At 42.5% G+C, this 27,050-nt stretch overlaps 1 protein-coding gene and 1 long non-coding RNA gene across 2 annotated transcripts; one reads left to right on the top strand and one right to left on the bottom strand.

Annotated features, from left to right (window-relative positions):
- The first annotated feature begins 4,361 nt into the window (after positions 1-4,361).
- On the top strand, positions 4,362-25,930 carry DSCC1 (DNA replication and sister chromatid cohesion 1). Its single transcript, XM_030795118.1, has 9 exons — positions 4,362-4,658; positions 7,030-7,198; positions 9,733-9,867; positions 12,834-12,924; positions 16,211-16,349; positions 17,123-17,175; positions 18,003-18,157; positions 21,512-21,660; positions 24,901-25,930. The coding sequence occupies exons 1-9, from the start codon at positions 4,477-4,479 to the stop codon at positions 25,007-25,009; spliced, it is 1,182 nt and encodes a 393-aa protein (XP_030650978.1). The 5' UTR covers positions 4,362-4,476; the 3' UTR covers positions 25,010-25,930.
- On the bottom strand, positions 5,820-27,049 carry LOC115830652. The gene is made up of 2 exons (XR_004026187.1): positions 26,867-27,049; positions 5,820-7,230 (listed from the first exon to the last, which is right to left on the bottom strand). It is a non-coding gene; the product is annotated as an uncharacterized LOC115830652 (long non-coding RNA).
- Position 27,050: the final 1 nt, after the last annotated feature.

The raw sequence follows: 27,050 nt of genomic DNA, 5'->3' as shown, positions 1-27,050 counted from the left end.
GAGAAGCCCTGTGCACCAGCTGTTCTGTGTTATTTCCCTAACTCCAGAGATTGTGGGGAGGGAGTAAGGCCATACCTTGAATAGGGAGGTTTGGTGGTAGTTTGTCTTCTGGGAGCTGATGCTCCCCAGTGCTGCAGATTCATTAGCTGCAAGGTGGGGAGGGGGCCCATTTCTCTGCCTATCCAAGACCATTTCCCATACTGCTTTAGCTTACAAAGTTACCGCTAGCTTATTATAGCTGGACACGAGGGAACTACCAGCTTAGCTGCTCAATCAACCTGATACTTGCCCTAGAGCCATCACTCACTTCTTGTACCTAGGCTTTTGAGTTTCCCTGATCTTTATTCACTGTACCCGGGTGTACCAATTGTTAACATTTTGCCCCACTTTTTCTATCATTTTCTTTATCTTGCTAAAACCAAATATCTGATATTGAAACTTACATGTCTAAGAAAGTATAAAAAGTAGATTTCCAAAATATAGAACAGGCCAGGCACTGTAGCTCATGTCTGTAATCCCTGCACTTAGGGGAGGCTGAGGCGGGCGGATCACTTGAGTCCCAGAGTTCGAGACCAGCCTGGCCAACATGGCAAAACCCCATCTCTACAAAAAAATACAAAAATTAGCCAGGCATGGTGGTTCCCGTGCCTGTAGTCCCAGCTACTTAGGAGGCTGAGGTGAAAAGATAGCTTGAGCCTGGGAGGCAGAAGTTACAGTGAGCTGAGATGGAGCCACTGTACTCAAGCCTGGGCAAGAGTGAGACCCTGTCTCAAAAGAAAGAAAGAAAAAGAAAAGAAATAAAATAAGGAAAGAAAGAAAGAAAAAATCTGGGCTGGGGTAGCGGTGAGGGGATCTTATCAAGGAAATCATATAATAAAACTTCCCAGAACTGAAGAATAATATAAGTTTCCATACTGAGAGAGCCTGGCACAGGCCTGAAGAGAACTATGAAGAAACCATTAGAAACTCCAGCCCACTGCTGCTATCCAGAAATATGAGTCCCATGTTGAGAGATATCCTGATTTTTTTTAAAAGACAAAAAATGAAAATGTTAATGAAAACTTTTCTAATTTATAAATGGGCTGGGCATGGTGGCTCACACCTGTAATCCCAGCACTTTAGGAGACCCAGGTGGGCAGATCACCATCACCTGAGGTCAGGAGTTCGAGACCAGCCTGGCCAACATGGCGAAAACCCGTCTTTACTAAACATACAAACATTAGCTGGGCATGGGGGCACACACCTGTAATTCCAGCTACTCGGGAGGCTGAGGCATGAGAATCGCTTGAACCCAGAAGGCAGAAGTGAGCCGAGATCGTGCCACTGCACTCCAGCCTGGGTGACAGAGTGAGACTCCATCTCAAATAATAATAATAATAATGTGTAAATGATGGCTGAAATTAAACATGCCTGGCCACACAAGCATGATAGTAGGGAAGGATGGGGCCATCTGTAGGTTTGGCTATCATGTATGTGAAGAGTACTCAGGGCCGTGGAGTCTGGAAAGGCAGAATGGACACAAAGCACAGAAAACCAGAAACCAGCGGAGGTTTGAGTATGAGCTTTGACAGGAGAGGGAGGGGTTGATGACCTGTGAGCATAGTGTAATGTCATTAGAGAACTTAATGTTCAGAAAATTAATCTGATGGTGGTATAGAGATGGAGGGGTAGTGGGAAGAGGGATAAAAAGCAGGAAAATCTGTTAGAAAGTCACAGTAATAAGAATAAGGACTCAAACCAAGGCCACATTTTCAGTTTTTGGAATGTCTGGAAGTGACTGTGTTCCTTTTTTTTTTTCAGACAGAGTCTCACTCTGGAGTGCAGTGTCATGATCTCCGCTCACTGCAACCTCCACCTCCTGGGTTCAAGTGATTGTCCTGTATCAGCCTCCAGAGTAGCTGGGATTACAGGTGCCTGCCACCATGCCCGGCTAATTTTTTTGCACTTTTAGTAGAGACGGGGTTTTGCCATGTTGGCCAGGCTGGTCTCGAACTCCTGACCTCAGGTGATCTGCCCACCTTGGCCTCCCAAAGTGTCGGCATTACAGGCGTGAGCCATGGCACCCGGCTGTCACTGTGCTCTTTATTGAATAAAAAAGAAGAGAAGAAAAGAGGAAAAGAAAAGGAAAAAAGTTCATACATGATTCTATAATATGAACTATGATTCAGTAAATAAAATTCTCATTTCATGCCGTGAAACACAATATATGAGCAATATAATCAAGAGTACAGTGTCCATGAGAACAGAATCAATTTTAGCTGATTCTGTTCTCATGAACAGAACTTTTGAAATTTATTATAACTGTTCATTTTTTTTACCTGATACAGAATATTTTTTTCCTGCTACCAGATGAATGATTAAGCCAGCTTCAATTGTTTTTTGAAAAGGTACAGAAAATTTCTTACTTTAGAAAAACGTATTAACATAATTTTAAAGAAAGAATTAATAAAAACTATCATCATTTTATCTTATGAGAGGAACACAGGTCCAGCTCCCTGCCAGAATATCAAATTAATGGCAATAATTTCATATCATTAATTGGAAATTAAATTCATAATGAATACATAAAAACAGAAAGAACTGCTGCCATCTATTAAGTAGCCATGCATTTTATTTTTTTTTATTTTATTTTATTTTTTGAGACGGAGTCTCGCTCTGTCGCCCAGGCTGGAGTGCAGTGGCACAATCTCGGCTCACTGCAAGCTCCGCCTCCTGGGTTCACGCCATTCTCCTGCCTCAGCCTCCCGAGTAGCCGGGACTACAGGCGCCCGCCACTACGCCCGGCTAATTTTTTTGTATTTTTAGTAGAGACGGGGTTTCACCATGTTAGCCAGGATGGTCTCGATCTCCTGAACTCGTGATCCGCCCGCCTCGGCCTCCCAAAGTGCTGGGATTACAGGCGTGAGCCACCGCGCCCAGCAGCCATGCATTTTAGAATGTAGGTCTTATGTCCTTTTTAATCGATAAGGAAGTTGTACTCGGAGAAATTAGGTAAATTGCCTTAGGTCACAAAGATCTGAAGAAAGTTGGGATTCCCAGCCATGCCTGTCTGATGTAAATGTCAGGGTTCTAGTTGACACTGCTTCTAGTTGTAGGGAATGTTTCCCATTTAATAGAGCAACTACAATGGTTGATTCTCTTCAATAATAACTTCTCATCAGGCAACCACTGTCACATTCAGGATTTCATTCCCTCGAATTCCTATGCATTCAAATGTAAAAGAGGCTAGTGAAGAAGTAGGTCACATGAACCAACCTTTTCACCACCAACGAAAGCACTGCCCAGACTCCTGGGATGCCCTACTCTGGTATTTTCATATCATTTTACCCAAGAATTGAAAAAAATGTCTGCTCAGATCCTTTGAATTCAACACCTTACCCACCTCTTTCTTTCACTTCAAGCAAGATCCGATTTGCACTAACTAGTAGGAGGTCACCATCTCTTAAGTGATTCCTCCTAGACTATTTTAGCTCTCAGGGACAGCCAGGGCCCTAAATGAGTCTGTAAGCATCTCTGGGAAAGTTTACACATTATGCTGTTACAAGCAATTCATGTATGTGTGCATAGTGAAAACCTTTTCTCTTAAAACTCTTAATACTGAAGTTCCCCAAACCTTTGGAAAATGTACAAGTCACAGATGCTCCTGTGACTTGTGTTTTTCCCTTCGGGTGCGTCCTCATCCTTGGTTAAATAAACCTCTATTGAACGAGACCTGCATCAGTCACTTTTCGGTTAACACTAGGTATTCAGCGAATACACTAGTCCCACCGTTGTCTCCAGATATGATGGTGCCCTGACCCAAAGAAGTGAGATACTCCTTCCCAGGGCCTCGCTCCCGAGCATGGCTTATTTGCACAAAACCCCGCAGGAAGCTTTTAGAGCCACAGTCAACTAGTCAGACCCTCTTACCTCCGGGCTCTGCCATCACGAGCAAGGAGCCTGCTTCTTCATTGGCAAAAGGGAATGACCAAGGGACCACTTTACAGGGTTGTGGCAACGGACTCATGGAATTATACATGCCAAGTGGTTATCACAGGGCCCGCCACTAGCGGAAGGTGAGACAATGTGGACGGCGAGGAAATTGGAGCAACGGCTGGAAACCAGGGCCGGAGATCGGGGATGGGGGGCGGGCAAGGGGACAGCGGAAAGGGTGGGCGAGGGATCCGTGTCCCAACCCGCCGGGTCCCAGCTCTACCCCTGCGAGCTTCCGCCGAGACCGCCCCCCGGGAAGCCGCGTTTCCTTCCTGCAGTCACGGTCCGGCATGGGGCACGGAGGGGCTCGCGCACCCAGAAGCCGGCAGGCCTTCCCGAGGGCGGGCCCGCAGCGCGCTCCGCCCCGGAAACACGCCCACGGCTGCCTTGGCGCGCTTTCGAAACGCTCAGGCTTCCTAGCTTCCCGCTGTTTGGGAACTTCTTTGTTACCCGCTAAGCCCGCTGCCAGCCAGGCGCGGCGGGACCACTAGACCCGGCGCTGCAATGAAGAGGACCCGCGAGGAGGTGGATGCGACGCTGCAGATCGCCAAGCTGAACGCAGCCGAGCTGCTGCCGGCGGTGCACTGCCTGGGCTTCGGCCCCGGGGCTAGCGGTGCTGCCGCCGGCGACTTCTGCCTGCTGGAGCTGGAGCCCACGCTGTGCCAGCAGCTGGAGGATGGACACAGGTGAGCCCTGGACCTGCCGCGCCCCCAGCCTCGGGCCGGCCGCTTTATTTGCTCAGCGGGGAAACTCGGGATGAGGAAACAGGGCCAGAGAGATGCAGTGACCTGGCCGGGGGCTCATAGCAAGCTGTCTGTTCCCAAGGAGTCCACGGCTCCGGTGGGCCGTCCAGTTAGCTGCACTGCGGTGATGAGTAGCACTGGTTCAGCTGACCTTGGAGGCATGTGTCAGCGGGAGCAGGTCAGGAAATACTAATACAACCTCAGTGAAGTTTTTGAAGAGTTACCGGTGATTACAGGGACTCCACAGGACACCTGTCATTTTACCTTAAAATACAGTGGTGATACCCAATATTTATAGAGCTCTTGCCTTCCACTTATATTAATTTTACTCAGACGATAGATAGGAAGTGTTGGGAATCAGCTTACGGACTTGGTGAGACCCCCACCCACCCCAAAGCAAACTTGCTCAGTGGGGATCTGAAGCTGTTTCTAATTCCAGGTCAGATACAAAGTTGCTGCAAGATCATTGATTAAAAGCTGAAGTTGACTTCTTGAGAAGTCTAGAGAATCGTTGTATCCCTCCACCCTGTGCAGTCCCAACTCCTGCAAAATAGGAAGCTCCAGCTTGATTATCTTCTGCACAATTGGTCCTCCGACACCTATATTTTATTAGGCTATTTTTTCTCTTTTTTCTTAATGGAATCCTTTAGGCTGTCTTTCAGTTTTCGTACTTTGCCCACCAAAGAGTATTAGAGTAAACTTCTTCAGATACCTACTATATACCTCAAAGTACCTTTAAGGGAACTGAAAGAACTTAACTAGTCTGTTTCCATCCCAGCTCAGTTGGTGGAGAGTTGAGAAAGGAACTCAGGTGTGAGGACTCTCTCTCGGTCCAGTTCTAGTTAATCTAGCTGGCAAAAACAAAACAAAACAAAAACAAAAAAATAAAAACAGGCCCTGGAAACGTGTGTTTTTAATTTTGGGGTGTAGGGAGTGACGGCATACACAAAATATTTCAAAGTGGGGGTAGTGCAGTTAGAGAAATAAATGTTAAAGACTAGGTACTTGGGTCTATTAAGCATTATTAGCATTAGGAATCCAAAAAACCTTTTATTCTTTTTACTTAAATGAAGACTTAGTCAAAAATAAATACACAGTCTGCTATTTCAGGTTTCTTATTATTTATTCAAAAGAAACGAGTTGTGCACAGGAGAATTAAATGCTTTACAGACAAGGAAAACTGCTAGACCCAACTCCCCTGTCATTGCCATCATCTTTGTCTTTAATCCTTCCTTTTCCTCCTCTTCACCTTCATCCTTTCCTCTTCCTTCTTTTTTCTTTATCTTTTTTTTTTGGGGAGAGAGTAGTGGGAACAGGGTCTCACTCTGTCAGCCAGGCTGGAGTGGAGTGGCACAATCATGGCTCTCTGCATGATGGTGCCATGACTACTTGGGGTCAGGCGATCCTCCCACCAGCCTCCTGAGTAGCTGAGACTTAAGGTGTGCACCACCACACCCAGCTAACTTTAAAATTTTTCTTTTGTAGAGATGGGGTCTTGCTATGTTTCTCAGGCTGGTCTCAAACTTCTGCTCTCAAGCGATCTTCTGGCCTCAGCCTCCTAAAGTGCTAGGATTACAGGCATGAGCCACTGTGTTCTTGCTTTTCTTCAGCTGTGACAAAATCCCTTTACCAAAGTCTTTGGTTTAGTCCAGTTTGTAAACATATCCTTTTCATATTTTTCATTCACCACTGCATCCTTTTTTTCATAAGGTCCCAATATTTTTGTAGCACAACTTATGGTTAGGCCAGGATGTACTCCTTTGATTGTGAGGGGGTACTCAGAACAAAAGAAGGATGACACTTGGGTGGGTACCAGGAGCAGCAGCTTGGCCTTTCTTGGAGAGCTTGTTAGAAATACGGGACCCTGGGTCCCATCCTAGACCCAGTGTATCCCACTCTGCTTTTGAACAACACTCTCTAAGATACCTATGCATAAATTTGAGAAGTACCACTTTAGCATGCTGTAGAAAATTGAGACAGCTTGACAGAAGCTTCAGGATGCTTTGTCTTGTGTTCTTTCCAGCAGTTTGCACAAGATGCCATGTAGTGCCATTTGGCCTCTTGGCCTCTATGAATCTGTCTTGCCCATCTTTAATTATTTTTCCTTAATGAGGCTCTGGGTGGGGCATCTGTGTGGCTCTCAGTTGGCCCAATTCTTGCTGTGTGGAATCCAGCATTGTGCTAGCAGGGGGCAGAGGCAGCATCAAAACTTAATTCTAAGTTCTGTAAGCCTAGAGGGTTTGAGAACTGTTTATAATGAAAATGGCTACTGGACTGTCAATAAACTATATATTTTTCCCCCATTTTGCTACAGTCTTGTGATTCGTGGTGATAAAGACGAGCAAGCTGTGCTGTGCAGTAAAGACAAAACATACGACTTGAAGATAGCAGACACTTCCAATATGTTGCTTTTCATTCCTGGTTGTAAAACTCCGGACCAGTTGAAGAAGGAAGATTCACACTGTAACATTATTCACACTGAGGTGCTCTTTTCTGTACTCTGATTTATAAAAGTCTGAGAATGAAAACAGATATGGTAATTTGGTCTTTAGTTAAAAAGTTTACCTGTAAAATCTATAATCAGGGAGAATCTAAGAAGTTCTTTAAAGAAATTTGAATTTCTCAGCATTGTTATTATTATTGCTTGTTTGTTGGAGTCTTGTGAACTTGTCTGTTTTTTCCTATTTTGATTTTCAAGTCCCAATTTGATCTTTTTTCTATAATGTGCAAAGTTTGTTATTCAATGACTCATTCTAAAAATTCTACCTATTTTTAGTAGATTTTGCTGTGGATGTGTTTTGAAAGGAGACTCCCTCAAACCATAACTGGTTCATTTGGTAATATTTATGAGGTGGAGAAATGAAGAAATTTGGGCCAGGTGTGGTGGCTCACGCCTGTAATCCTAGCACTTTGGGAGGCCAAGGTGGGCAGATTGTCGGAGTTCTGGAGTTTGAGACTAGCCTGGGCAACACAGTAAAACCCTGTCTCTACTAAAATACAAAAAATTAGCTGGGTGTGGTGGCATGCTCCTGTAATCCCAGCTACTTGGGAGGCTGAGGCAGGAGAATTGCTTGAACCCAGGAGGCAGAGGTTTCAGAGAGCTGAGATCACGCTACTGCACTCCAGCCTGGGTGACAGAGCAAGACTCTGTCTCCAAAAAAGAAATGAAGAAATTTGAGTTTTTGAAGGAAGTGTGTTTCTTAGCTTTGAAGTTGGTTTAGTCCATTAATATCTGTAGCCAAGTATAACAAATTTTTAATTATTTTGGAGAATATTGATGGCAGTAACCAAACAACTGTCTAAGTTGTTACATATATAAAACAGTAACTGTCTAAGTTGTTACATATATAACAATCCAAGCATAGCCCTTATTTCTTTGGGAATGACTTTAGACCAACTATATCCTTAAATACAGAATTGGAGAGGAAAGAAAGGAAAATGCTGGGAAGCTTCAGTGATTCATATGATGTTACTAGAACAGAGGAACATCCAGTAAATATACTAGGTTGGCTTTTGTAGGTTTTAAGTCTTTCGTTGTAATTAACTAAAAATATTGGCAGTTCATCCTATTGTAAAAAAGTAGTGTTATTTTTTCATCACTTATCTGTTCTGTAGGTGTTTTTGTGGGGGCATAATAATGCCTATGAGAATCTTTGAGCTCTTGCTTGTTACGGAAATTCTATGTACTGAGATTGGCTAAAACTTCAGGATCCACTAACCAAAGCCATAATCCGTGACTGAACCTCAGATGCTTAAAGGAGTTAGATGAGAAATAGGCTGGGGTTGATAAATGGCAGATACCCAGGAGTAACAGGGAGTGGTTGGGTCTACAGCAAATTGGAACGCACAATCCCCAAGTAGGTGGACGGCCACTACTCAGCTGCCTTGTGGGAAAGTAGGCCCAGCGTTGCTAGACTTTTGACTTATTTTTTCCAAGTAATTCTTGAAATTTAGATTTTTGGGGTGAAATCTCCCAATTTTTTAAATGTTGGCATCTAATTGAAACACTATGCCAAACCTCCCCCAGCACACAAAAGCATACCACAATATCTGTGTATTGGATGTAGCCAGAAGGCTGCCATTTTTTTGTTTTGCTTTGTTTTTCCTGAGACGACAATAACACAGCAAACCACTTTTAACTATGGATAAAATCAGTCTGTCAGATTTGGTCCTTAAACTCTTCTTTGGGAAGCCTTAGATTCAGCAACATCTCCTTCAGGCTCTAGGCCTCATCTTGTCAGTCAAGCCTTATCCTAGTTTGAAAGTAGAAGCATCCCCTGTCCTTCCATTTCAGAGTTGGAGGGCATCCCAAAGATAATCCAGTTTAGCCTTTTTTTTTCTTTTATGAAACACTTATTGGGCACCTACTCTGTGCTAGGAACTAGGCAAGTCCTGTAGGTGCAGGCAAGGATAACAGATACTCATCCATTCTGTGGCATCCTACAACTGGATTTTGAGTGGTAGGCCTCTCACTATTTCACGAATCAAACAGTGGAATTAGCTGCAGTTCTAAGCAGTAGAAAGATCTTGCATTAAACAGAAATCTCTGTCCCTTAACTTCTGCCTCATTTCAACATGAGCAACACACCCCCTCTTCCCTTTAACGTCCCTATTTGAAGACTATGATAATACCTTTTCTCTGTTTTCTGGTTTTTTTTTTTTTTTTTGGCCTAAGTATATTCACTTTTAGTGGTTTCCATCTGGTTTCCAGAATTGTCACCATCCTGGTCATTTTTTCTGGGCATACTCTAGTTTTCAGAGTACATTTGAGATGTGACACTCAATTATTGATTCTTACAATGTTGATGGTGTCTTATTAATGGGATTTGAAAAGATGTTCTTGAGGATGCCCATCCATCTAGTTGAGATGGCTGGATAAATACCTTCCTGATACAAAGCAGAATACCTTGGGGCTTCCTTTTCTCGGTACTTGTTGAGGGGGCAGATTGATTAGTTGGAATTTTGTATGAAATTTTCCTTTAGAATGGCCCCTAAAAGGTTATATTATAATTTCTAGATCTTTGGTTTTTCTAATAATTATTGGGAATTAAGAAGACGTAGACCTAAGTTAAAGAAGCTAAAGAAACTTTTGATGGAAAATCCGTATGAAGGACCTGACAGTCAAAAAGAGAAGGATTCAAATAGCTCAAAAGTAAGACTCTTATTTTCACTTTTTTATTTGGAATTTAACAACTATAATCAGAGGCACTTAAAGGTCACATTCTTACTTTTTAAAATTTATGTCATATAGCTGTTATAAATGCTTGTGTTAAAAAAGTTATAAAATTTCAAGCATACCCCAAAGCAGACAGAGTAATATAATGACCCCCATATATTCGTCATTCACTTGAACAATTAATGTCTTGTCAGTCTTGTTTCTTCTATCCCCTTTCTATCCTTCCATCTTTTTAATTTTTCTAGAGTATTTTAAAGCAGATCCTATATATCATAATGCCATTTGTATAGCTAAGAGCTTCTCATATTCTTAACCTTGAAAATAATAGTTTTTTTAGAGGTAAAAAATTTATTTAATTAAAAATATGACTAGATGCTCTTGAGAAGGGACATAACGGAAGGTATTCTTACTCCAATGTCAAAATTAACTAATTCCTGAAAGTATGGAAAAATATAAACAAAGTAAAAGTTTTAAAGTTTTTAATTTAAAAATTACAGAACTCTACTGGTATATGAGGACCATGTTTGTACTAGAAGTTCCCTTTTTTTCCAATGGACTCTTTCTAAAAATTTTTTTGGTAACAGCTTTATTGAGACATAATTCACATACCAAACAATTCACCAATTTTAAAGTGTGCAACTGAGTAATTTTTAGTACATTCACAGAGTTGTGCAACCATTACCACCATCAAGTTTAGAACGTTTTTATAACCCCAGAAAGAAACCCTGTAGCCTTTAGCTATCACCTTCCAGTACCACTTTCTTCTCTCCCCTTTCCCCTAGGCTACCACTAATAAACTTTCTGTCTATATAGATTTGCTTATTCTGGACATTTCATATAAATGGAATCATATAATATGTGGCCTTTTCTGACTGGCTTCTTTCACTTAGCATAATCATTTCAAGGTTCATTTATGTTGTAGCATGTATCAATGTTGTGTTTTGTTTTGTTTTGTTTGCAGACGGAGTTTTGCTCTTCTTGCCCAGGCTGGAGTGCAGTGGTGCAGTCTTGGCTCACTGCAACCTCTGCCTCCTGGGTTCAAGTGATTCTCCCGCCTCAGCTTCCCAAATAGCTGGGATTACAGGTGCACACCACCATGCCCAGCTAATTTTGTACTTTTGGTAGAGACAGTGTTTCACCATGTTGGCCAGGCTAGTCTTGAACTCCTGACCTCAGGTGATCTGCCCACCTCAGCCTCCCAAACTGGTGAGATTACAGGCGTGAGCCACCACGCCCAGCTGCAGTGTTTTATTCCTTTTTATTGCTGAATAATATCTCATTTTATGGACATACTCATATTTTATGCATTCATTTGTCAGCTAATAGACATTTGGGTAACTTCTTTTTGGATATTAAGAATAGTGCTTCTGTGAACATTCGTGTACAAGATGTTAATGTGGACCTATGTTTTCATTTTTCTTGGGTATGTACCTAGGAGCAGAATTGATGGGTCATGTGGTGACTCTGTAGAAGCTTTCAAGCTGCCATACTGTTTCCAGGCTGCACTATTTTCCATTGATGTTGAACATCTTCTCATGGGCTTATTGATGATTTGTATATTTTTGGAGAAATGCCTATTCGGTTTCTTTGCCTGGTTTTTAATTATTTATGTTTTAATTACTGAGTTGTAAGCGAATTCTTTAGATAGTCTAGATACAAGTCCTTTATCAGATATATTATTTGCAAATATTTTCTCCCATTTTGTGGGTTGTCTTTTGACTTTCTTGCTTTTTTCAATTGGAGTAAAATATACATAACATAAAATTTAACATTTTTGGGGTTGGGGCAATGGTTCATACCTGTAATCCCAGCAGTTTAGGAGGGCAGGGTAGGAGGATTGCTTCAACCCAGGAGTTTGAGACCAGTCTGGGCAACATAGCAAGTACCTGTCTCTACAAAAAATTTAAAAATTAGCTGGGGATGGCTGCATGCCTCTAGTCCCAGATGAGGTGAGAAAATCACTTGAGCCCAGGAGGTTGGGGCTGCAAGTGAGCCGTGATCACACCACTGCAGTCCAGCCTGGTGACAGAGTGAGACTTTGTATTAAAAAACAACAACAACAAAAAGAGGCCGGGCGGGGTGGCTCACACCTGTAATCCCACCACTTTGGGGGACCAAGGCGGGTAGATCACCTGAGGTCGGGAGTTCGAGACCAGCCTGACCAACATGGAGAAACCCTGTCTCAACTAAAAATACAAAATTTGCCAGGTGTGGTGGCGCATGCCTGTAATCCCAGCTATTCGGGAGGCTGAGGCAGGAGAATCGCTTGAACCTGGGAGGCAGAGGTTGTGGTGAGCCGAGATCGCACCATTGCACTCCAGCCTGGGCAACAAGAGCGAAACTCCGTCTCAAAAAAAAAAAAAGAAAAGAAAAAATAAAATTTAACCATTTTAAAGTATACAGTTCATTGGCATCAGGTACATTCATAGTGGTGTGTAGTCATTAGCACTATCCATCTCTAGAACTTCTCCATCTTCTCAAACTGAAACTCTGTACTTGTTAAACAGTAACTCCCATTTCCCCTGTCCCCTCAGCCCCTGGCAGCCACCATTCTACTTTCTGTTTCTCTGAATTTGACTGCTCTTAATACCTCAGATAAGTGGAATCATACAGTATTTGTCCTTTTGTGGTGATAGTGTTTTGAAGTGCAAAAATTTATTATTTTGATGATGTCCAATTGATCTACTTTTTCTTTTGTTGCTTGAGTTTTTGGTGTCATATTTAATAAGTCATCACCAAATCCAGTGTCATGAAGATTTACCTCTGTTTTCTAAGACACCCATTGATTTTGTGTAGAAATCATTATATATTAACAAAAGAAACTGAGCTAGTGCATAAATATTGCCTTAATCTGTTCTGTGTATTTATTCCCCAATATTCAGCAAGAAATCTAAAAACAAAATATTCTTCAAAGGCCTTAAAGTATTTTTTTCTTTTTGCAGTATACAACTGAAGATTTGCTTGATCAAATTCAGGCAAGTGAGGAAGAAATAATGACCCAATTACAAGTTCTAAATGCCTGTGAGATTGGAGGTAGCATTACTTACTACTATTTTAACAATGATGAAATTGGGCATCATAAGGGAGAGAAGTTTTTGGACATCTTCACCCTACTGCATATAGTTTATTTAATATTCTTTTGGGTTTCAGGATGGTGTCATTTGGGCCAGGGCGCAGTGGCTTACGCCTGTAATCCCAGCACTTTGGGAAGCTGAGGCGGGTGGATCACTTGAGGCCAGGAGTTTGAGAGCAGCCTGGCCAATGTGGCAAAACCCTGTCTCTACTAAAAAATACAAAATTAGCTGGGTGTGGTGGTGCATGCCTATAATTCCACCTACTTGGGAGGCTGAGGTACGAGAGTTGCTTGAACCTGGGAGGCAGAGGTTGCAGAGAGCTGAGATGGCACCACTATTCTTTAGCTTGGCCATCAGAGCGAAACTCTTGTCTAAAAAAAGAAAAGATGGTGATATTTGTCTTTCTCGTGGGATAGAGACTACATGTGATCATCTTTACATGAGGTCAGTCTGCTACCAGTGACTTTAATCACACTTTGACTCCTTCCAATTTTTTGAATTAGGTGGTAAAGTAAGAACCATGTTAGATTAAGAAAGGTCCAGGCTGGGTGCAGTGGCTCACGCCTGTAATCCCAGCACTTTGGGAGGCTGAGGCTGGCCGATCACAAGGTCAGGAGTTCAAGACCAGCGTGGCCAACATGGTGAAACCCCATCTCTACTAAAAATATAAAAACTAACCAGGCGTGGTGGTGGGCGCCTATAATCCCAGCTACTTGGGAGGCTGAGGCAGGAGAATCCCTTGAAACTGGAAGGCGGAGGTTGCAGTGAGCGGAGATTGTGCCAGTGCCCTCCAGCCTGGGCAAAAGAGCGAAACTCTGTCAAAAAAAAAAAAAAAAAAAAGTCCTTAGACATCAAATAGTCTAATCTTTTATTTTTTATAACTGGTGAGGAAACTAAGGCCTAGGAAGGGCAACTAACTTGTCCCGGGTACATGTGGAGTTAGTGACAGCATATGGCATAGAACCCAGGTCCTTGAACTCCTAGCAAAATTAATTTTTTTTTTTTTTTGGATGGAGTCTCACTCTGTCACCCAGGCTGGAGTACAGTGGCGTGATCTCGGCTCACTGCAGCCTCTGCCTCGTGGGTTCAAGTGATTCTCCTGCCTCAACCTCCTGAGTAGCTGGGGTTACAGGCATGCGCCACCATGTCCACTTAATTTTTGTGTTTTTGGTAGAGATGGGGTTTTGCCATGTTGGCCAGGCTGGTCTTGAACCTCAGGTGATCCTCCTGCCTTGGCCTCCCAAAGTGCTGGAATTACAGGTGTGAGCCACGGTGCTCGGCCCTAAAGCTTTTTTTTTTAAAGGCAAACGAAACCATGCATTTTAATGCAGCTCTCTGCATTATTAACTTGCAGCATGGGGATGGATACGATTTCCATAGGGGGATGCATAGATTACTTCTCGCTTTCTTCCTCAGTTTTACATCACACGATCCATTTTTTAAATGTTGCCTTTATGTTTTCAGAGTAAGAATAGAAACATTCTCCTTTAGAAATGGTGGATGTATACTTTTCTTTCTCTGGGGTGGTGGTCGTGCCATCAATTATAAAATGGCATTTCATGGCCAGGCATAGTGGCTCATGCCTGTAGTCCCAGCACTTTGGGAGGCCGAGGCAAGTAGACCACCTGAGGTCGGGAGTTTGAGACCAGCCTGGCCAACATGGCGAAACCCTGTCTAGCACAAATACAAAAAACATGGCTGGTCATGCTGGCGCATGCCTATAGTCCCAGCTACTCAGGAGGCTAAGACAGGAGAATCACTTGAACCTGGGAGGTGGAGGTTGCAGTGAGTTGAGATCGTGCCACTACACCTCCAGCCTGGGCAACAGAGTGAGACTCCATCCCAAATAAATAAATAAATAAATAAATAAATAAATAAATAAATAAAAATGGCATGTCATACTCTCTCACAGGAATGGGAAAGGGATCTTTATGATGCCCAGCCCTTAACTTGGCCCTCATCCACATTGTACCTCAGAGTCTATCATCTCTTTGGTGAGCTGGACTTCTTTATGAGTATAGAAATGCCTCTGCAAGATAGCTGTGATGAGAGTTATAACCATGGTAGTGCAGCACAGCAGAGATTATCATGAATATTGAACCTATGACCTTCACCTCATTTGTATGACATTCTAATGAAATGACTGTACCAACTGCAGATTTCCTAATTTCTGTTTGGAATGACAAGATTATTGTGAGATAATTGAATGTCAAAGCACTGGAGAGAGGGGTGCCATGGTATGTGCCTTTAATATCCCAGCTACTTCGGAGGCTGAGGCAGGAGGATCATTTGAGCACAGGAGTTTAAGACCAGCTTGGGCAAGAGTAAGATCCCATTTCTAAGGAAAAACAAAAGCAAGCAAACACTTGAGAAAAGCTAGTCATATGTAAAGTGCTCTTGAAAAACAACTTGATCTCCCTGAAGACACAATTTAAAATGATTGGGAGAAAAGCTTAAAAAGAAGCACTGTTAACAGAAAGTGAAGACTTTTTTTTTTTTTTTTTTTTGAGACAGTCTCACCATTGCCCAGGTTGGAATGCAGTGGTATAATCTTGGTTCACTACAACCTCGGCCTCCCAGGTTCAAGCAATTCTCATGCCTTAGCCTCTTGAGCAGCTGGGATTACAGGTGTGTGCCACCACACCCAGCTAATTTTTTGAATTTTTAGTTGAGATGGGGTTTCACTATGTTGGCCAGGCTGGTCTCGAACTCCTGGCCTAAAGTGATCCGCCAGCCTCGGCCTCCCAAAGTGCTGGGATTACAGGAGTAAGCCAGCATGCCCAGCCTAGTGTCTCTTTTTTGCAGTGAGCAAGAGTATGCTGTGACTTTGTCAATCTATTAGTTAGTTTACGAGCAAGAGTATGCTGTGACTTTGTCAATCTATTAGCTAGTTTACATAAAATGTTCTTTGGGCCGGGCACGGTGGCTCATGCATGTAATCCCAGCACTTTGGGAGGCTGAGGCGGGCTGATGATGTGAGATCAGAAGTTCAGGACCAGCCTGGCCAACATGGTGGAAACCTGTTTCTACTAAAAATACAAAAATTAGCCAGGCATGGTAGTGCATGCCTGTAGTCCCAGCTACTTGGGAGACTGAGATGGCAGAATTGCTTGAACCCAGGAGGTGGAGGTTGCAATGAGCTGAGATCACGCCACTGCACTCCAGCTTGGGTGACAGAGTTGAGACCCTGCCTTAAAAAAAAAAAAAAAAAGTTCTTTGGTAAATCTAACTTTTGAAATTTGTAGGTTATTGGAGGATTCTTGAATTTGATTATGAGATGAAACTTCTGAATCATGTAACTCAGCTTGTGGATTCCGAATCGTGGTCTTTTAGTAAAGTTCCTTTGAATACATGCCTTCAGGAACTTGGACCATTGGAGCCAGAGTAAGTATTTTAATTTCTTGTCTATCCAGATTTCCTTAAGGGGAAGGGAGTTCTTTTACAGATTGGAATTAAACCCAGGGCATAAACTACAATCGTTATATTTTGATAACTTTGAGAAATGTTTAAAATTACAACCAAAGAAGATTTGGGAATTTTGGTCACTGGGGTGAATACATGTGCATTATCTTGTTTGTTTTTGGCCATAAAAATATAAAGAAATAAGCCAGGCGCAGTGGCTCACGCCTGTAATCCCAGCACTTTGGGAGGCCGAGGTGGGTGGATCACGAGGTCAGGAGATCGAGACTGTACTGGCCAACATCGTGAAACCCCGTCTCTACTAAAAAATACAAACATTAGCTGGGCGTGGTGCCGTATGCCGGTAGTCCCAGCTGCTTGGGAGGCCAAGGCAGGAGAATTGCTTGAACTCTGGAAGTGGAGGTTGCAGTGAGCCAAGATCGCACTACTGCACTCTCAAATAAATAAATAAATAAATAATAAATAAAGTAAGGAAATAATATGTTTGAGCTATTTTATAATAATAAATTTATGCTTACATAATTGATGTTAAAATGTTTAGCATGGGGCCTGGCACATAGTAGCTTCCCAGTATATTTTAGTTAGTTCCTAATTTAAATAAAATATTATTTGGCAACCAAAATCACTTAGTATTTGAAATCTCAAATTTGTTTCTTAATTTTGAGTTGGCAGTGGGGTTAAAATATAGTGCATAAAAATGCTTATAACTTTTCAAGTGGGTGTTTTAAATTTTTCAGGGAAATGATAGAACACTGTCTTAAATGTTATGGGAAGAAATACGTAGATGAAGGTAAGATTTGGAAAGTATTAATACTCATTTAACTCTTACATGTTAAAACTGGCATACCTTTCTAAAGCCTGTTGGTGTTAAAAATAAGAACTCTGGCTGGGTGCAGTGGCTGACACCTATAATCCCAGAACTTTGGAAGGCTGAGGTGGGTGGATCGCTTGAATCCAGGATTTCAAGACCAGCTTGGGCAACATGATAAAATGCTGTCTCCACAAAAAATATACAAAAATTAGCTGGGTGTGGCAGTGCATGCCTGTAGTCCCAGCTACTTAGGAATCTGAGGTGGGAGGATCACCTGAGCCCGGGGAGGTCGAGGCTGCAATGAGCCTTGATTTTGCCACTGCTCTCTGGCCTGGGCAACAGAGCGAGACCCTCTCTCTCAGAAGAAAAAAAAAAAAAAAGGCCAGTGCAGTGGTTCACACCTGTAACCCCAGCACTTTGGGAGGCAAGGTGTGCGGATCACCTGAGGTGTCAGGAGTTTGAGACAAGCCTGGCCAACATGGTGAAACCCCATCTCTACTAAAAATAAAAAAATTAGCCAGGCGTGATAGCACACACCTGTAATCCCAGCTTCTTGGGAGGCTGGGACAGGAGAATCACTTGAACCCAGGAGGTGGAGGTTGCAGTGAGCCGAGATCACGCCAATGCACTCCAGCCTGGGTGACAGAGCGAGACTCTGTCTCAAAAAAAAAATGAACTATGGCGTTGTGGGAAGTGAGTTTAGGTGTATAATTCCTTTCAAGAAACTGCAGCAAAGAAAAGGAAACGTTAGTATAGTATTTAATTATAAGATGATAATATGAAAATATCTGATAACTTTTCCTTAGGCGAAGTTTATTTTGAGTTGGATACTGATAAAATATGCAGAGCAGCAGCACAAATGCTACTTCAGAATGCGGTGAAATTCAATCTCACTGAGTTTCAAGAAGTGTGGCAGCAGAGTGTTCCTGAAGGAATGGTAACTAGTCTTGATCAGCTTAAGGTAATAGCAATAGACATTGCTACCTTACTTCAACAGTTGATGAATTACTAGGTGAACGATACTTGAGTTGGAGCTGAATTTGGAACCAATTTCTTTTCTTAGACACCCATTAGGAGTGAATGTACATCCAATCCATCACATAGTCCTTAAAACCCAATAAAGTATTGGGGTATAATTTACATATTATAAAATACACCTTTAAAATATTTTAAGTAATTTTAAAATAAGTTGCTCTCGCTACAGTACAGTTTTAGAACATATCTATCACCTCTGTAAGATCGCTTGGGTCCATTTTCTGTTAATCCCTCTTCCTACTCAGTGTATCTCATTTTGTTCCGTTTCTCACCATTTCCATCACCCCTCTCCTAGTCCAAACTACCTTGATTTTCTGCCTCTAAACAGCAATAGCATCCCTAGGCAGGCCCCTTGCACTTTTAATTTTGCTCCCTTCCAATCCATTCTCTGCGATGCTACTAGAATGATCTTTTAAAAATGCCAGTTAGACCAAGTGTGGTGGCTCACGCCTGTAATCCCAGCACTTTGAGAGACCAAGGCAGGCAGATCACCTGAGGTCAGGAGTTCAAGACCAGCCTGGCCAACATGGCCAAAGCCCATCTCTACTAAACATACAAAAATTAGCCAGGTGTGGTGGCGGGCACCTGTAATCCCAGTTACTCGGGAGGCTGAGGCAGGAAAATTGCTTGAACCTGGGAGGCGGAGGTTGCAGGGAGCCGAGTTCATGCCAGTGCAGTCCAGCCTGGGTGACAGAATGAGACTCTGTCTCAAAAATAATAATAAAAAATAAATAAATAAATGCCAGTCAGATCAGATGAATGTCCTGCTTAAATCACTTTATTTATTTATTTTTGAGACTGAGTCTCATTCTGTCACCCAGGCTGGAGTGCAGTGGCTCAATCTTGGCTCACTGCAACCCCCGTCTCCTGGGTTCAAGGGATTCTCCTGCCTCAGGCTCCCGAGTAGCTGGAATTACAGGCACCCACCACCACACCCAGCTAATTTTTGTATGTTTAGTAGAGACGGGGTTTCGCGATGTTGGCTAGGCTGGTCTCGAACTCCTGACCTCAGGTGATCTGCCCACCTTGGCCTCCCAAAGTGCTGGGATTATAGGTGTGAGCCACTGCACCTGGCCTTAAATCAGTTTAATGGTCGCCTACTGCACTCAGGATAAAAAACTCAGAATTCATGTTTTGGCCTATAAGGCCCAGCTTCATCTCTGGCTACTTTCCCTTCTGCTCACTGCCTACCAACCGTCTTTCAGGTTTTCAAGATCATCAAGCTCTCACCTACCTTAGGACCTTCACACAAAGCTTTCTGTTCTAGAATGATATTCTCTCTAATTTCATCTGGTCACCTCCTGCTCATCTTTGAGTCACTTCATCAAGGAGGCCTGCCTTCATTCTCTGCTTGAAGCAAAGGCCTCTGGTTTTACTCTTCGATAGCATGCTATTCTTTTCTTCATGGCACTCTCCCCTTAGCTTGGAAAAATGTTTACGTGGTTCACCACTCTCTACTTTGATGGCATTTTGTTTGCTGTTGCTTGCTAGTATGTAGCATACTACCTGGCATGTGGCGTATACTTGGTAAATATTTTGTTAGTTAAATGAAAAGATTTGCTTGGTATTTATGGAGTTCTTTTTATGTCGAGGCACCATGCTAGGTGCTCAGGAGAAAATGTCATACAAGGTGTCATCATGGTGCTTAGCCTGGGAACTGGCAATGGGGGACACATACTACATGCATAAATCTGTTCTTACAATGCAGAGCGATCTACGCCATGGGAAAGGCGTGCACATGAAGTTATGAGAGCGAAGAAAAGGGGCTTAGCCATCAGACTGGTCAATCACGGATGACTTTCTGAAGGAATAGACGTTTTAGCTGCTGAGTATGGAAAGATGAACTGTTGCTCTCTAGATGGAAGGAAAGCCAGAGGTGGAAATCTAGGAGAGCATGGTCAAAGGTGGGGGGCAAATAAAAATTAAGGCACTGTTGTAGGGATGCATGGGCTGGAGTAAAGGATGCTTGTGAGGTAAGGACACTGGACTGTGCTAAGGAATTTCAACTCTTTCTAGAAAGCTCTTTGAGGCCACTGAGTGACATCAGTTAGAGGGGTTACCTCATCAGGAACTCATCAGTTTGGCCTTTTGAAAAGAATACTATGACAATAAACAAGATGGACAGATGGAAGGTTGGTTAGATTATGAAAAAGGATTACTGTGCAGGCTGTCAACGCATATGCTCCCAACTAAGAGAGTACTGGCCGAAGAGATAGGTAATGGGGGAATGGATAGAGGAATCCTGAAGCCTTAACACCTATTATATAGACTTTAGTGACCACATAGGTGTGGGGTTTGACTAATGGAATCAAAGCTGATGCCTAGGTTTCCTGTTTTCCTAGCATAGTGGAACTAGAGCAGGTTTGGATGATAAATGAGTTCATGTATAGATTTGGATGTAGAGGTCTGGGACTCAAGAGACATCTGAGCTGAAGATATAAATATTACAGTCATTAGCAAGTAAGTGGTGGCTCAGGCTACAGGTTTAGATGAGGTTACTCAGTAGAGTGACAGTGAAGCAAGTAGAGTGGTTGGGATGGAAGCCTCAGGGAGCTACAACATCAAGTTACGAGGAAAATAAGAAGACTGTGATATCAGGGATGGAGAGAGATTTAAAGAAGGAGGAGTAATCTACAGTAACAAAGAAAACAGAGGGCTAGGGACTGGCCCAGTGGCTCACACCTGTAATCTCAGCACTTTGGGAGGCTGAAATGGGTGGATCACTTGAGGCCAGGAGTTCAAGACCAGCTTGACACATAGTGAAACCCCTTCTCTACTAAAAATATAAAAATTAGCTGGATGTGGTGGCGTGCACCTGTAGTCACAGCTACTCAGGAGGCGGAGTCAGGAGACTCTTGAACCCAGGAGGCAGAGATTGCAGTGAGCCAAGACTGTGCCACTGCACTCCAGCCTAGGTGACAGAGCAAGACTCTATCTCAAAAAAGAAAAAAAAGAAATAGAAAATAGAGGGCTAACACGATGAATCCAAGAAAAGGGCCCACTGGATTTGGCAATGACAGGTTACTGGTGACCTTTAGAACCAGAGCTGTCTTGATAAACTGCTGGTGGTAGAAGCCAGATTGCAGAGGAGGAAAGAAGTCACTGCTTAAAGGATCTCTGTGTGTGAAAAAGGCTATTGTAAATCTCTGGATAGTTTAAGTTTCATGTAGCTGACATTTTGAATATCTTGAGCTAAGCTAAACCTAAAGGGAAAAGAATTAGTCATGTTTAAATATTACAACATTACTTTAACTGTTCTGTTTCTTCTCATTTCTTGTAGGGTTTAGCGCTGGTGGATAGACACTCGAGACCAGAAATCATATTTTTGCTGAAAGTAGATGATTTACCTGAGGATAATCAGGAACGTTTTAATAGCCTTTTCTCTCTAAGGGAGAAGTGGACAGAAGAAGATATTGCTCCATATATTCAGTAAGTAATTTATTAAAGACGGATTTTGAGGGTTGTTCTTTTTATAGTGAGTGGCACAGCATTTTAGATTTATGATTGGAACACAATTTTCTTGAGTATTCCCTGAGGATACTGCTTCCCTAGAAACTCTTAGGTGGTGGCTGTCTTCTCTGTCCTCCACAATTACTGCTTCTGGAGGTGGAATATGTGTTATCTCTGTTCCTCACTATTGCTTCTAAAACCACTTCTCTGCTCTCATTCCTGGAAAACTGTCTCCTTTGCGGGACAAAATACATACCCCACTATGACTCTAAGGCAAACACCCATCTCTGATTGCCACCTCATGCCTTACTTTATTTAACATTGTAGGAGAGGCCAGATTGCAGTAGAACACGTTAGCCCCAAAGTCACTTCTTACAAAATCTTGAGTCCCCTAATGCTTGAAATCCACTAACACTACAGCTTTGTCACTGCATCACACCTCTCAGGTGCTCTTTCTTCTCTTTACCCAGCTTGAATCCCGTGGCCAGTCTTCTTAGCTCTTACTGTCTACACTTTACTCCTGTGGCCCTCTCTCTCTCTTGCCATATCTCCCTGGCAAAAAGCTAAAAAGATTAGACCCAACTTTCTGCTTACTCTGTGCCTACAGGTGGCCAGCTGAAACTTTCTGGAGAATACACAATGAAGCTGCCAGTCTTGCTTAAGAACCTAGCGGTACTTACAACGGCCCTTCACCAGGCATGATTTCCTCATGAAACTTCTCTACCCTTGGAGCTTCTTCTACATCTTCTTTTCCTTTTTCATACCGTCAGTACCCTCTGTTTCCTTTTATGATCTTATTTTTTTCAGAACATAGGAGCAGTGAGGCCAGAACAACCTTCTTTCCCACTGTCAAATCGGCCAACCTCCTCATGTGTACACCTACTTCCTTTGCAGTCCTGGTAGTGTATGAATTGTCCCTGCTCCTAAGGCCAATCCTTCTGCACTAGGTCCATCTCCTCTGCCTTCTTAAAGACTTGGATCCTTGAGTTATCCCTTTCACCCCTCGTGTTATTAATGTCTTCCTCTTCTGGATCATCTCCATCAGCATACAAAATTCTGTAATATTGCCCATCTTGCAAGACAACAATAGCAACCTACTGGACCCCATGTCCTTTGCTCTCCTTCATAAGAAAATGCCTTTTACAAGTTTCCTATACTCACTCTATGCTTTTCACCTCCCATTCGTTCGTTTACCCAATGACGTCTTCTTAATCCAATGACATCCATCTTTCTATACTCAATGCTTAATTATTTGTCCTTGATTACTTGACTTAGCACTATTTGACAGTGTCTGCTTCCTCCTACTTGAAACACAAGTTTGTCCCCTCTTCCTTGGATGAGAGGGGAGAAAACCATCTCTTTTGTTAATGTCTCCCTGTTCTTCTTCATCTTTAAATGTTGGAGTGCTCCAGGTCTATTTCTGGGCCATCTTCTCTTCTGTTTATACTTTTCCTTTGGTGCCCTCATCTAGGCCTGGAAACAAATTTAATGACTTCCTAATTTCATCTTCATACTTGCCCTTTTCCCTGAGGTCCAGATTCCTATATCTAGTTGCCTAATTCACCTTTCCAGTTGGATATCCAATAGGAATTTCAAGCTTAACATGTTCATAACAGAACCGTTGCTTCTCCCTCATCCTTAACACAGTTAACAGCACCATTACTAATCCAGTTACTTAAACCAAAGTCTAGGAATCATCCCTGTCCTTTCTTTCCCCTACCTTCTGGTTCAAACTATGAGCAAACCCTGATGGATCATCTTATACCTGCCTCTGAATTGGTCTCCCTGTTCTATTTTTGCCCCCTTCCCCTTTCTCCTTCTTATACTGTTTAAATATTCAAAAATGACAATATAATGAAACCTCCATATATCCACTGCTCAGCTTCCATAATCGTCAACTCATTGGCTCCTTTATTTATTTGAGACAGAGTCTAACTCTGTTGCCCAGGTTGGAGTACAGTGGTGTAATCTCGGCTCACTGCAACCTCTGCCTCCTGAGTTCAAGCAATTCTCCTGCCTTAGCCTCCCAAGTAGCTGAGACTACTGGTGTGCACCACCATGCCCAGCTAATTCTTGTGTTTTTAGTAGAGACAGCGTTTCACCATGTTGGCCAGGCTGGTCTCAAACTCCTGACCTCAAGTGATCTGCCCACCTTGGCCTCCTCAAGTGCTGAGATTACAGGCGTGAGCCACTGCGCCTGGCCACCTCCATTATTTAAAACTTAGATCACATTGTACTTTTCCAGTAATTAAAACACTCCTAGTTGCTTCCCATTATGTGTAGAATTAAGTCACAAATCTTTTTCCCTGTCCTTCAAGGTTCTATGTGATCTAGCTGTTGCCCTTTCTCCCGCTCATGTCCTCCTATTCCTCCCTCTCCTTATTATGTTCCAGTCATAATCTTCTCTTTGAGGTACAGAAAAGGAAACCAAAGTTCAGGAAGCGTTGGTAACCTAGACAAGTTCACACAGGTACTTTGTATCCAGGTTCTCTGACTCTATGCCCTGCTGTGTAGGCCTCACTGTATTACACTGCTTGTATTTCTAATTCAGAGGCTATGTCATATAATAGAAATAGCATAGACTTTGAAGTTATACAAACTTGGTGGCAAGATTTGACTCTCATTTATTACTTGTCTGAGCCATAGTTCCTCATATCTATTATAGGGTTAAATAATACATTACTTCTAGTTTTTGTTTTTTGCTTTTTTTTGTTTTTTTGAGACGGAGTCTCACACTGTTGCCCAGGCTGGAGTGCAGTGGCATGATCTCTGCTCACTGCAACCTCCGCCTCCCAGGTTCAAGCAATTCTCCTGCCCCAGCCTCCCAAGTAGCTGGGATTACAGGCACCCACCACCACGCCCAGCTAACTTTTTTCTACTTTTAGTAGAGACAGGGTTTCACTATGTTGGCCAGGCTGATCTTGAACTCCTGACCTTGTGATCTGCCCGCCTCGGCCTCCCAAAGTGCTGGGATTACAGGCGTGAGCCACATGCCTGACCTACTCCTATTTTTATTGTGTGGGTTAAATGAGACAATACATGTACTTAATTTAATTAAAACTTAGAACCACTCCCCACCCTCTCTCTCCCACAAACACCTTCACTTATGCTTGTTGAGAAGACAGATTCAGGGGGAGAGAGATAAAATAAGTACATAGTACTGTATCATAATATGTTCCCTAAAATATTCATGTTATATATTTTTTATTGTTCCTACAGAGATTTGTGTGGAGAGAAGCAAACCATAGGTGCATTACTCACTAAATATTCTCGTTCTTCGATGCAAAATGGTGTTAAAGTTTATAATTCAAGAAGACCCATTTCTTAAAAGAAGAACAGTCTTTTCTTCGGGACTCAAGCTGCTTTATAAAGTTGCTGGATACAAGAAAAATAACTTGTACTTTTATTTCTGATTTTTAAAAACCTAGTCTTCTAAGGCATTTTTCTCCTCATCTTAAGATTTTGAAACTACTGTTGTTATTTCTTAAATGTTATAGGATGTAGCTTTCAAATTATATTTGTACTATGTACACAGTGTAAACAAGGACAGAAGAATTATTTCCTATTTTATGTCTGAGGTCTCTGATTTATTTAAAGTTTGGCCTTTTATATTTAAAATGTCATTTCTTTATTTAGGATTTGATGTTCTAATCATTAATATGCTTAAGTTTTCCAGAGAACTAAATAGTAATAGTTTCATAGAAGAGAATTATTTATTCACTTAAATATCATTTCTCAAGTGAGTGAATTCCCCTCTACTTTTAGCCTTCCCAAACTGGAAGCCACTAGGTGCTATCAATTATTTATATTCGTTGTTTACATCCATGAAATTGGCTGAATAATTACTCCTCTGCCTGGCATAGACATGCGCTTTGGGAAAAAAATAGGTTTATAATCCTATAATGAAGAATACTGGCACAGGCAATGCTCACTTGAAAACTTCAAGTAATTTCTAGTTGGTTTTGGAATGCTTGATAAAGTTCCTTTATAGCTTTATTTTCCTGATTTGTTTTGGTTTAGATCAAAGTTCAAATTAATTTTAGCTTAGCTAATGAACTCGTCACCAGGACAGTTGGAGGGGGTAGGCCAAAGTTAAATGGTCCAAGTTTCAAAAATGTTAATGGCTAATCCATAATTAATTAAACAAGGTTTTACTGTTACTGAAGTTTACAAGTTTTATTGTCACGAACATGAAATACAAACACGATGGCTTTGAAATGTCTTCCAATAAATGTTTCTGCATTTATATGAATTATATGATACATATACACAGTCTATGTATCTATATGTAGTCTATTTATTTATTTTGAGACAGAGTCTCGCTTTGTCTACCAGGCTGGAGTGCAGTGGCATGACCTCAGCTCACTGCAAACTCGGCTTCCAGAGTTCAGGTGATTCTGGTGTCTCACCCTCCCGAGTGGCTGGGAATACAGGCGCATGCCACGACGCAGGGCTAGTTTTTGTATTTTTAGTAGAGACGGGCTTTCACCATGTTGGCCAGGGTGGTCTCAAACTCCTGACCTCAAGTGATATGCCTGCCTCGGCTTCCCAAAGTGCTAGGATTACAGGAGTGAGCCACCACGCCTGGCCTGTCGTCTATATTTTATTTTTATTTTTATTTTTATTTATTTATTTTTTTTTTCTGGGACAATCTCGGCTCTGTAGCCCAGGCTGGAGTGCAGTGGAATGATCTCGGCTCGCTGCAACTTCCGTCTCCCGGGTTCAAGCAATTCTCCTGCCTCAGCCTCCCAAGTAGCTGGGATTACAGGCGTGCACCACCACGCCCAGCTAATTTTGTTTAATTTTTAGTAGAGACGGGGTTTCACCATGTTGGTCAGGCTGATCTCGAACTCCTGACCTCAAATGATCGGCCCGCCTTGGCCTCCCAAAGTGTTGGGATTACAGGAGTGAGCCACTGAGCCCGGCCTTGTAATCTATACTTTAAAATAAATAGTAAGGCAGCAGTGCCTAGTGAGAGCTCTGGAGTGCTGGAGTTTTGACATTTAGACTACCGGCAGCCTAATCACATATTTTACAGTTTAAATCACCGGACCCAGTGTGTTCACACAGCAAGCCAGAGGCACGCACCTCCTGATTTCCGGAGACTTCCCATCACCCCACCCCGCCCGCCCCGCCCCGCCCCGCCCCGCCCGGTTACTAGCACCCTGCCCCAGCCTATTTATACCTGGCTCTTCGCAAACTTTGTCTTCCATTCTTCTCAATATGCTTGTACTCGAAAACTACCTTCCCTCCTTTTCTTTCTGCTGTTCTCGCTTCATCGACTAAATAGTTTCTTCGCTTTCTTAAATTTTAACAATTCTTCACGATAAGGCACATGCGAAGATCGCAAGACCTGCCCCTTGACAAGA

Source organism: Nomascus leucogenys, chromosome 16 (genome assembly GCF_006542625.1).
Source record: "Nomascus leucogenys isolate Asia chromosome 16, Asia_NLE_v1, whole genome shotgun sequence".
NCBI classification, from domain to species: Eukaryota; Metazoa; Chordata; class Mammalia; order Primates; family Hylobatidae; genus Nomascus; species Nomascus leucogenys.
The sequence above is the reverse complement of the archived record's forward strand: the minus strand, read 5'-3'. Positions and strand labels throughout refer to the sequence as shown.

What these genes read in the sequence shown, in the direction of transcription:
- DSCC1 (XM_030795118.1), top strand. Translation starts at nt 4,477, where the DNA reads ATGAAGAGGACCCGCGAGGAGGTGGATGCGACGCTGCAGATCGCCAAG. An exon ending in AAATGCCTGTGAGATTGGAG is followed by an intron (nt 12,925 to 16,210) that starts GTAGCATTACTT and finishes TGAAATTTGTAG; the next exon opens with GTTATTGGAGGATTCTTGAA. An exon ending in GATATTGCTCCATATATTCA is followed by an intron (nt 21,661 to 24,900) that starts GTAAGTAATTTA and finishes TTGTTCCTACAG; the next exon opens with AGATTTGTGTGGAGAGAAGC.